Below are 12,302 nucleotides of genomic sequence, written 5' to 3' on the forward strand. Positions count from 1 at the left end.
TTGACCTGAAAGAGAGAAGGGAGTTCTGGAAGGGAGTTCCAAGCTTATAGGGCAGCAAGGCAAAAATTGGTAGAGCTGTTTTACAGAGCAGGAAACTTTCCAACCTGGTAGAGCTGTAGGAGTAAAAGTCATGTTCAGGGATATATCAGAACGGGGTGACAGAAAAATGGGTCCTGTTGGGGAGAAAAGCAGGACAAATGTCCTGATAATTTGAAATTAACAAATGGTGGGGAAGAACACAAAAAGCTGTAAAATTCTTGGTAGGGAGGGCCAGGTGAGCATGCTGCAAGAACTTGGCGGGTGGTCATGGGACATTTGACCATAGCACAATTTAAAGAGAACCACTGTAGTAATTGTGTTTAGAGCACCAGGACATGGGAGGCCAGGGTTCAAATCCCTACTTAGCCATGAAGTTCATTAGGTAACGTTTGCACGGTCGTTCTCTCTCAGCCTGCCTGAACTGCCTTATGGGACAGCAGTAAAGGTAACACCGAAGAGAGGAGAATCATATAAATTGCCCTGAGATCTTTGGAGGAAGGATGAGATAAAAATAGGTAGATTAAAAGTAAGGAGGAACTGGTGAAATTATAGCATAAGAAAACACAGAAACTGACCTATATTTTTAGCTTCCTGAATCTTTTATAAGGACATTTATATTGCTGGTAGACACAGGACACCATCAAATTAAAATAGCATTGTATGAACAAATTATATAAGGCGCAGGTGTGTGAAATGCCTATACAAAGTGCCTGGTGGACAGAGTATTTTTCTGAATGGCCAAAGTGAGATTAAAGTTATGATGGACTGCAGAAGACATGATATAAAGATAAGAGTTGAAAGTGGTCAAGGAAGGAAGGGAAGACCATTAACATTGTCACAGCATCACCAGTGCCAAGAACCATGATAAACGGGTTGCTGGGAGATGAAAATGACATGAAGGAAGATGTGAAAGGATCCACCATTTGCAGTTACAGGAGTAATTCTGCAATTCATTATTTATATTTAAAAATGTAAAAGAAAACCTCTGTGCCCAGTATTGCTCAAGCAGAAGACAAAAAACAAGTCTGCACGTGAAACCAATTAGCTGTCTAGGATTAGACAAGAGAGAAGGTGGACAGTAGGAAGTGAACAAAATGAGAACAAGAAGCCCCGAAAAGTAAGATAGGGACAATTTTCATACTGAAAACTTGAATTGCCCCAGGGATATATACCGCCCACCATGACCCAAAAAAGTTTGGAATGCCTTCATTCCAAAGGTTCTGCTTTCTTCAGCATGGCTTGTTGATGAGAGGACCAACTCAAATTATATGTGAAAACTATTCCCAGATATGTAAATTTCTTCACTTTTTGGATTCTAAGGCTGCGATCATACACACAATCAGACCTCACATACGTAGGTGTGAATGCTGGGCGGATCTAAAGGGTGCAATCAGACGACAACATCTGGGAAGTGCCCCACAGCAGTCGGCAACCCATTCTGCTCCACCGCAGAAGGGGAGTTAAAGACACCAGGGAAAACCCAGTAGTTAACGGGTTGCGACAGGCCACAGATAGACTTTCCTATGTCTGATCTCTCCAGCACGCTCTCATGGCATTGGGATGGTCTGATCAGGCCATCCCGACTCTATGCCTTTGTTTTTCCCCCCTTCGCAGTATGCACATCACTGCAAACTCCATAGGGAGGCCTTGGTGCAGAGGTGCGATTAATCAATCCCTCGGTTAAGGGGGAAAATTGCACAACCCCCCCCCCCAACTCACCCACAGTTGCATCTGATCACGCACTGATGGACTGCACCCGCAGCTTCAAAGATCATGCAACTGTGGGTCAAATTCCTCCGGAGGAAATAGCCCCCCCCAATTTTTCTGGCACATGTGACCGCAACCTAACATTATCAATAGATCATTGATATAAGGGAAGGTTCCTTTTCTTCTGTAGGAGGAGTACTTTGCATTTGCCATAATTAATTTCTAGATCTTCAGAATGGGGGTGAAGGGCAAATTTGTTCAATCGTCTCTGGAGTCCAACGTGATAGCTGGACAGTAGAACTGTATTGCCAGAATATAACTTTCCTGTCCCCCCTTATTTGTAAGTCCTAAACTTTATAAGTTTTAAGTTTCATCTTTACACAGTTACAGTTGTTTCATGTTTACATTTCTATGGCCCCGGTCACACGGGCAGGAAACTGCGGGGGAGAAGCGTGGCTGTTTGCCCTGGGGCAAACTACCGCGCAGTTACTCGATCAGACCTCCCGTGGAGGTACCGTGGAGGTTCCATGGCAAGGGAGAGGTGCTGATCACAGGACAAGCCGGTGCGCAACGAAGAAGCGCGCGCCGCAGCAAACTGTTTTTTTTGTGTGTGTACATGACGAATGCGCATGCTCCGTTGGGTGCGTGTGCGCATCCACAGAGACGTGGACAAAAAAACCCCACCTTATTTGCAAGGGGACATGGGCAGGCGCCGGATGCCACCGGAAACGCGATCAGACGCCCGCCCTTGCCCCACAGTTTCCGGAAACTAGTACCTCCGAGGTACTAGTTTTTTGCCACGCAGTTTCGGCTGGAAGCCTCGGTTGTGCCACGGGAGTGCTACGCTTCCCAGATGTGCTGGTGAGATCGCGCCCGGAAACTCCGCCTGTTTTCCGTCTCACTTGTGTGGCTTCTGTTCCGTGTGACCGCAGCCTATATTGCTTTTATCCTATTTTCAGTTTAGCTGAAGAAAGATCCCCTTTCCCTTTAATTAACATCGGCCCATTTTGCATCTAGCATTCGCTCCATCGTTTTATCAAACCCACACTGGAACAGAAAAAGATGCAGCTCAAAACCACATTCAAAGCGGCATGCAATGTAGAAGGGAATTTCTGTTTCAGGGTGGGTTTGGTAAAACAGCAGAGCGAATGCTAGATGCAGAATAGGCCATTCTTGGGTTCTCTGCCAGTAAAACACTAGGCACTTCTCCTGAGCTACTGAGTTACCTCAACTCTTCAAGCTTATTTTATCTCAGGGAGGGGGAAGAGAGAACAAAAAAAGAAAGGAATAGAAAAGAAAAGGTTTTTCCTATGAAGTTACAATCTACACGTTTCTCTCGCGTTCTCATGAAAAGGAAGAGAGAGTGCCCTTTCTAGCCAATTAAGACATGTGCTCCTAAACAGAGTAAACTTGACTCTTTTTAAAAATCCTGCCATCAAACATCAGAACAGATTCTCACCCTTATCTGAGGAGATTGAGGTGACTGAAGAGTCCAAATCTGCTAAGCAGTTTGGTTATAAAGAGGCTCTGCAAGAGCAAAATAAATCCATCCCAGGAAAGTTAAGAAATATGACTGAAGTTTCAGAGGTTACCCCTATTTCCTTAAAGGACCATATTCCTTTGCTCAACAGTGATACTGACACTGATATATTTAATTTGATGGCCTCATAATCATTTCTAATAGTAGAGACTCTCCAAAAGATTTTGGATAAGATTAATTCATTATCTTCCATTTTTTTCAAATGACCATGTTAATCATGATCAGTTTCATGGATTCCACCAAAACCAAGCAAAGCATACTGTAAATATCTAGCTCTCATTCTTCACTACTGTTAGACCCTTATAAGAATTTAAAAATCTGTTTCTCCTTTCCATGGATGGATTATAAACCAGGCCTGTAAGTGGTGTATTAAGGAACACTTAACTTATTTTTTAGAATATCTTACTTCCCAGAGATATTTATTTAAAGTTCCTTGAAAGACTCCTGGGTTTAAGAGAGAACTACATTCTTGTAATTTATCATGAGTTCCCACATTGATTTTAACACATCAGAGACACTTCATCTCTCATTAAATTTTCCCAAAAAGTTTTAGTTCTAAATCCCCTATACCGCTTTTCTCAACTAGATACTCCTCTAGAAATTGGGTAAAAGATACATCTTACCGCCAAAAGACTCTGGGAATTGCCCAAGAAGGCAATGATAAACCTCTAATTGAATTTTCCCCTATTAGTAAAAATCCAAGATCTTGATTAATTGAAAGGGCCAATCCCAAAAGGGTCAAGAAAGATTTAAATCTCGACCACGAGCCATTGACTGCTCCAGTGAACATACCCCATGTAAAAGATGCAGTGAACCAGAAGAACACAAAATACCCATTCAGATGGTCTTCATTGTTGTTCTGCAACAACTCAGCTTTCTTTCTATCTAACCAACTTTCCTTTCTCTCTCTTTTTTAAAAACAACAACAAAGATTACATAAGCATCACCACAGCCAAACCCCAACATGGAGGAACGCTATCAGCTTCCCAATGACTCCTGCTTGAATAGCTCAGCTCCTGTTTTCAAGGGCCTGGATCTCCTCTTTGAACTGAAGCCCCTCTTCATCCCTCTCTACGCCATCCTGGTGACTGTGGCCTGCACAGGGAATTTCCTGCTCATCCTTCTCATTAGTTGCACCAAAAAGCTGCATTGTACCACTAATTTTCTCATTGGGAACTTGGCAGCAGCTGACCTGATTATGTGCATTTTCTGTGTCCCACTGACTGCCTCTTACGCTTTTGAGGTTCGTGGATGGCTCTTTGGGATGTTCATGTGCTACTTTGTCACCCTCATGCAAGTTACCACAGTGTTTGTTTCTGTCCTGTCCCTCACAGCTATTGCCGTGGATCGGTATATTGTTGTTGCATATCCCATTCGCAAAAGGATACGATGCAAGTCCTGTGTCTACATTGTGGCCTTCATTTGGTTGCTTTCCATCGGCATATCTGTGCCCACATCTATGCGTACTCATTATTTGGATCTCAACAGCATTGGCCATGACATGATTATCTGTGAGGAATTCTGGAAGCACAAGGAGACAGAGTGGTTGATGTACTCTTGCCTGATGCTCCTCTTGTCATATATGCTCCCACTTTCTGCTGTTTCTATCTCCTACTGTGCCATTTTACACCACCTTCGGAACAGAAATGTCCCGGGAGCTGCATATCACAACGAAGAGAAATGGACCAGAAAAAAGCAGAAGACTTTTCGGATCCTGGTCATCTCAGTCATGTGTTTTGCTGTTTGCTGGCTACCTCTTCAGATGGTTAACCTTATCAGAGATATTGATGAAGATTTTGCAATCCTAGACAAGAGGTATGTGAATGTCATTCAAGTGTCTTGCCATGTGATTGCAATGAGCTCTGCCTGCTTTAATCCGTTCATCTATGCCTCCCTTCATGACAAGTTCCGACTCCACATTAGTAACTACTTTTATCACAAGAAGAGGTCAAGCATCATGTCCCGCAAGACTTCCCGGTTCAATACTTGCTCAACTTTGGCAGATATTCCTGTGGGTGTGACAGAGAAAATTACTCTGCAAGGGAAGTTTCCTTTTCATGCAAATGCAGAAATTGTACAAATATGAACAGATCTGATCTACTGTTGCAGAACATATGCTGGACATCTCCTTTCGGTGTGAATCTCACGTATAATATAACAGCTGCCCTACAACTCTATAGCTACAATATGGCATTCCCTAAAAGAAGTGCACACAGAAATGCCCAGATCTGTAAAAGTGGCATCACAAAATGAGAGACAGTGAATCAGAAAAAGAAAAACAGATGGGATTTCTGGTTGACAAAGCAAATAACTTGACAAATACAGCTGTTGCAACATGCTTTGTAAAATTATTCAAAGTTAAAACTGTAGTCAGTTTAATTGGTTCTGGCTAAACTTTATTCCTTATCTTCATTTCATGTGTGACAACATTGAATAAATACAGGATGCAATCTATGGATTTAATTCAAATCAATATTTGAACTCTCTACTGCCTTTAAAAGCAACATTTGGTTCTTATGAAAGATGTATTGTGAAAGCTGAACCAAAATTTCAAGGTGACAAGATCAATTGACATCACAATTGATGTTGCACTTGTAGTCCAGATTCACAGTTCAGGGCCTCCTTTGACTTTGCCTCTATGTTGTTTGTAATGTAAGCCCAGAACCCCTGTGCTTGCAATGTGTTCTCAGAGCTCCTCTACCATGTTTCAGTACAATAGATGGCAATATTTTCAGTAAAGGGTAAAACAAGATAGAATCCTATGAGACTATGGAGATTAGGGCCCCAGGGCATCAAAGCCATAGATCTACTCAGCAGGTGTGAGCAGTGCCATAGCACCCGTGCACACTTGCATGGTAAATGGCTGACAAGCAGTCTTCTGATTTTGAGTTCAAAAACTTCAAGCATACATGCCCTGACCTGGATAGCCCAGGCAAGCCCGATCTCACCAGACCTCGGAAGCTAAACAGGGCTGACCCTGGCTGACACACACGCATGCGCGCACACCCACACACAGAGATTTTTAAAAATCAGGCATACCATTAAGTGCATGAAAAACACCCTAAAATAAAAGGACAGGAATATAAAATTCAGGCCTATGCTGATGACATAGCAATTATATTATCAAACCCATTAGAATCTGTTTTACCTTTATTAGGGGTTTTGCATGAATTCGGAAAATTGGCGGGCTTTAGAGTAAACACAACAAAGACAAAGATGTTGACTAAAAACTGTAGTCATAACACAAATCAAAGTCTTCAAAATATATCGAGTTTTGAAGTGAAGAAGAAAATAAAATATTTAGGTATACATATGACAAATAGAACGAGTACATTAATACAGGATAATTATGAGCAATTATTAAATTCTACCAAAAAAGACTTTGAAAAGTGGTCTGCTTTACAAATTTTATTAATGGGACGGGCTGCTATGGTTAAAATGATCCTTCTCCCTAAAGTCTTATTTCTTTTTCAAACTATTCCAATACTCAAAAATTATATGTTTATGCAAAAGTTAGATAAATTAGTGCGTGCTTTTATTTGGCAAAAGAAAAAACCGAGAATAAAACTGAAATTTTTGCAAGAAAAAACTCAAAAGGGTGGATTGGCACTGCCAGATTGGCGACTTTACTACCAAGCAGCTGCACTCACCTGGGTAAGAGAATGGATATTACTTAATAATCCGAGGATTTTAAATATTGAGGGTCATAATTTACAGACAGGATGGCACGCCTTTTTATGTTATAAGAAACTTGAGTCTCATTCGTACTTTAAACAACATCTGATAAGAGCAAGTTTAATAAAAGTCTGGAATGAGATTAAAATTTTATTTTATAATAAAATACCAAGGTGGACAGCTCCACTTGAAGCCATTACTCTGTCTAATCTGATGTCCGATACCCGTGGTCTGAGCTATGATGTTTTGCTTAATAAAAACAATGAGCTTAAATCGTATGAGACTTTACAAGCTCAACAAATCCAGCTATCGTGGTGGGAAAGGAATCAACTAAGCTCTAGGTATATAAAAGATAAACAATTGGGCCTTTATTCAGAAATGTCAGAGCTTGATAAAATACTGCTGGGTCAAGATGTTAAACTGATATGTAAACTACTTTTTGTTAGATCATAAGATGCGGGATGAGGTTATGAGAGTATCACTGATGGCCTGGGCCAAAAATATCGGGCATGATATTGAAGTGAATAAATGGGAGAGGATATGGCAGAATGTAAGATGGCTGAAAGCAGTGCCACTAAAGGAGAATGTTTTTAAGATGGTTCACCACTGGCATTTGGCTCCAGAGAGATTGGCACGTTTTTATCCTGGGATTAATAATAAATGTTGGAAATGCAAGTTGCAGGTGGGCACATTTTATCATGCCTGGTGGACTTGTAACGAAGTAAAGCAATACTGGAAAGAGGTTCAGCTGATATTGGTTCAGCTGATATTGACAAATTTGCATATTCCGTTAGATCCAGAGGTGTTTTTGATAAATATACTTCCTGAAAACTGGAAAAAGGATGAAAGATATATAGTGTCACACTTACTAACGTCAGCAAGGTTAGTGCTGGCAAAATTCTGGAAGAACGAAAGGGCACCTCAAAAATTGGACTTTATTAATAAAGTAATAGAGGTGGCCGAAATGGACAACTTAACTCAAAAGCTTCATGGAAATATGAATTCAGTGTTTCAAAAAGTTTGGTCAAAGGTATACAAGTGGTTGGAAATAAATGTAAATCTATAAAATAAATGTAATAAGAAATCATGGAAATATAAGTTTAAAGAAACTAGGTATAGCAAGAGAAGGATCTGTTATTTGTTATGCAATATGTTTATGTTTTGTTAGGGTCTGTTTGTTTTGTTGGGTGTTTGTATCTGAAAAATAAAAAATCATTATATATAAAAAAGTGCATGAAAAACACCCCAATATACTTAGATTAGTAGTCAATATTTTAGACATATCTTTAAAACATTTTCTTTTAAATCATGGATACATTTGAACAAGTATACCTTTCCTTCTATAAAAATGCCTACATTCATGAAATAGAAGAGGAGTCCAGTGGCACTTTAACAAATTTTATTCCAGAATAAGATTTTGTGAGCCAGAGCTCAGTGAGTTATGCTGGAATGAATTTTTCCTAGTCTCTAAGGTGCCTCTGGACTCCTGTTTTATTTTGCCAGTATACAGTTACACAGCTACCTGAGGAGGGTGGGCTATGGGAAGAGCAGGGCCCCCAGCATGATATACTACAGAATCTAACCTCCAAAGCATCTGTTTCCTCGAGGGAAACTGGCCTCTGTTAAGTCTGGAGATCAGTTGTAATTCTAGACGATCTCCAGGCCCCATCTGGAGGTTGGCAACCCTACTGGAAATGTCACAATCTCTCCACCACCATGATTTTAGGTGATGCAGGTCAACTGACCAAATAACCAATTACATTTAAATACAGTTACACATTATCAAAACTTTTGTATTGAATACATGGGACATAAGAAAAAAATTAATCCTGATTCCGTTTTAGAAATGAAGGTCATGCTTAATATTTTGTTTTTCATTCTCTGTTATAAGAATACTGCAAAACTCAAAAAGCAAACGCAATTAATTGACGTTTACAGTGATTAATTTAACCCTTTAACTGATTAATCTATTGATTAGAGAGATTAAAACTGTCAGCCCTGATCTGAACAAATATACAGCACAATCTAGCAAAAATTCAACTTTTTAATGTTTCACTGATTTTAGTGGCAGGTTTAAGCAGCTTTCCCAATTAGTTAGATTTTTGTGTTTGTGGTGGGGGCAAGCCCTAAGTCTTATTTGACATGAACACATCTAACTTGCCTTCCCCTCTGTCTCAATATAAAGTGAGGATTTTGCTGGCAATATCCAGCTCTGCTTTTCTAAACTGGACCCTCATTGAAGTAATGTCTCTTTGGTAAACATAATTTTTAGATGAGGTATATCAGAGAAGTCTTATCAGTGCAGAACTTGGGTGGCTGTACTTCAAATGCAGCTTGGTGAGAAGAACTCACACTATTTGGTTTTAACATACATAGCTAGCTTCTTGCAAACTCTGATTGTAAATGTGGAAGAGCTATCTCATGACTGTGTTTTTAAAGGACTTTGTGTGTTTTAATTATGCTTTAGTAAAGTGCGTATTACTGCCACTGACATATACTCAGCTAAGGCCAAGGAATGGCTTAAAACAATGTAATTTAGGATGCTTGTGATTCATTTTACAAATTTTACAGCTATCACACTGTTGTATGCATATTCAACATAACACACAAAGCTACACATGTTTTATTCAATAAAGGCATTAAAACCCATATCGCGTAGGATTTCTGATGGAATTTTTAAAATGAAGAAACTCCCTCAGCTTAATGAATTTTTACTATAGAACAAATCACATCCTTACAGACTCTACATTGGACAAAGAGGCCAGTCTCTTCGACAAAGAATTAATTGACATAAGTCTGACATCAGAAACAACAACATTCAAAAACCAGTGGGGGAACATTTTAACCTTCCAGGACATTCAGTTGCTGATGTAAAAGTAGCAGTTATCTTACAAAGGAATTTCAAAGGGAAATTAGAAAGAGAGACTGCTGAATTGCAACTGATAACAAAGCTCAAGACAATGCATCTACCTGGACTGAATCAAGACCTAGGTTTCCTGTCTTATTACCAATGCTGATTTCTCCACACCTACTACCTCTCTGCATATGACAACTAATCCAATCACACCTTCTATTGTCATTTGCCTGCTGATGTCATTTGGCATCTGAAATCACTCCACTTTCCAATAAACAGGACAGATGGACTCCCAATCTAGCTGTATCTGAAGTGAGCAATGACTCATGAAAACTCATACCCTGCCACAAATTTTGTTATTCTTTAAGGTGCTACTGGACTCTTAATCTTTCCAGACAGTCTTTCCTTTTGCTGCCTCCCCCAAACCAGGTTCTATTTTAGAAGTTCAACCCAACATTGGACCCAAATGCTACATTTGTGGCCAAAAGGTTAATCCTATGGAATCAAAATTATCCCCTCAGGGCAGCCAAGGACTGAAGATATGCCTGGCTTTCAAGCAATGAGCTTACAATATCAGAAGACTAGCAGTTTGAAGAAACTGACTACACCATTCCGTCCTTCTATACAGAGAGATGCAGAGGACTCAATAAATACTCCCTGCCAAAGAGAATGGAGAGAGTACGTCATAGTAGAAGCAAACTGTTAAGGAGAAGTAAAAATCCTTCATCTACACTCAAACTTCCTTTTTCCCCCTGCTTCCCTTTCACTAGTACCCTGTTAATCTTGTATCCTCAGGAGTATTGCCCCTTCCTATCTAAAGTTGGTTGTACCATTTTTGAAAAGTAAACAAATGTAATGATGGCTATAACAATACATTCAAAAATGCAATTCAACAGAGACTGACTATCAGAGAATTCACTTCCTCTGGAGCCTTGCATATATTTGATTAGGATGGAGTTCAGAGAAAATGTTTCTAGACCAAACTATCCAGTAAAAGATGGGAGTCGCACCGTTCAAAATAATACTGGTTGATAAAGCTGGATAGTTTGCACTTGCTTCATGTGCACTTTGTTGAGCAGTGGGATAAAAATGGAAAAAATAAATAATAGCAGCTATATATCCAATTCCCAACTGTGGCCCCCCGTGTGCGGATATCTTAAACAGGCTTTTCTGCAAACTTGGGGGACCCCATAGGTTTGTAGAAAAATCTGAAAAGGTTTAAAAAATACATTGGGGGTTTAAATTCCTTCTCCCTAAAATTAAAAGTGTTGTCTATGCAGATGCATACAATGTACTTACCTCTGAAAGTCCCTGTGGCGGAGGCTGCTGCTGTGGTGGCAGGTCTGGCATGCCTGGAGCTAGGCCAGACAAGCTGCTGAAAGCCTCAGTGGGCCTGCCTGAAGTAGCTCTGGGTGAGCCAGCAAGGGAGGGGAGGGGAGGTCAGAGGGCTTACCCGGAGCAGCTCTGGGTGAACTGTTGAGATCAGGGCATGGGGAAGCCTCAGCAGGTCAGCTGGAGCAGCTCCAGGGTGAGCCACTAAGAGCAGCAAGGGGGGAGGGAAGCTGGGCTGGCAAGAAAGAGAGAATGATGAGGTAGAGGGCAGAGAGGGTGACAGACACAGGGGAGAGAGTAAGAGAAGGGGTGGTGGTATGAAGAAAGTGAGAGGCATAGAATTAGGGGGAGAGGGGAGGAAAGAATGGTGGAGGGAATGCCCCCTCGCCACAAGTTGTAAATTATGGTAAGGTCTGCAAAGTAGTCTTTCCGTAGCCAAACAGGAAGAATGCCCACCCTCTCTGCACAGCTCACCAATCAGTGTTAAACAGAGGGAGGTTAGCTCCACTCCTTACATTAATGTTCCACGCTGGGGATCAAAGGGATGGCCAGGTGCTTTTTGTTCTCTCTCTAAAATCTTTAGTATCCATCCCATAGAGGCACACATGAAGCTGTCTTATAATGAACCAGACCGTCAGTCCATCAAGGTCAGTACTATCAACTCAGATTAGCAGCACGATCACAGGCTAGAAGTTTTTCACATCACCTACTGCCAGATCCTTTAACTGGAGATGCCAGGGACTGAACCTGGGACCTTCTGCACGCCAAGCTGATGCTCTACCACTCAGCCACAGCCCTCCACCTTCAAAGCATCCTCTGGACCCCTGTAAACTTAAGGATGACCCTACTTAACCAATTCTGTCCCCTTTAGCCAGTGGTATATTAGATCATAGTGTGAAAAGCAAACAGCCTGGAAGCAGTGTGAGTATTATGCAACACTTTGTTGCGGGTGCCCACTTGTAAAATTCTTTTTTTTTTGGTAAACAAATTTTTTATTTTTCATAGGAATTCAACATTTAAAATTTAACAATTTCATCTTTTCGATTGTTTACCCCATTCCCATTTCCTCCCCTCCCTCCTGTGGCTTCCCGCAATGCTTCCCCCCCGCTCCACATTACATTACATCATCAATTATGTCATTTTCTTATCATTACA

General features: G+C 40.8%; 1 protein-coding gene across 1 annotated transcript; it reads left to right on the forward strand.

The window, feature by feature from the left end:
• Nucleotides 1-4,250: 4,250 nt before the first annotated feature.
• LOC107113924 (prolactin-releasing peptide receptor-like) lies at nucleotides 4,251-5,372 on the forward strand. Its single transcript, XM_015415328.1, has one exon. The coding sequence runs from the start codon at nucleotides 4,251-4,253 to the stop codon at nucleotides 5,370-5,372; it is 1,122 nt and encodes a 373-aa protein (XP_015270814.1).
• Nucleotides 5,373-12,302: the final 6,930 nt, after the last annotated feature.

Source organism: Gekko japonicus, unplaced genomic scaffold (assembly GCF_001447785.1).
Source record: "Gekko japonicus isolate JY-2015 unplaced genomic scaffold, Gekko_japonicus_V1.1 scaffold631, whole genome shotgun sequence".
In the NCBI taxonomy this organism is placed as follows: Eukaryota; Metazoa; Chordata; class Lepidosauria; order Squamata; family Gekkonidae; genus Gekko; species Gekko japonicus.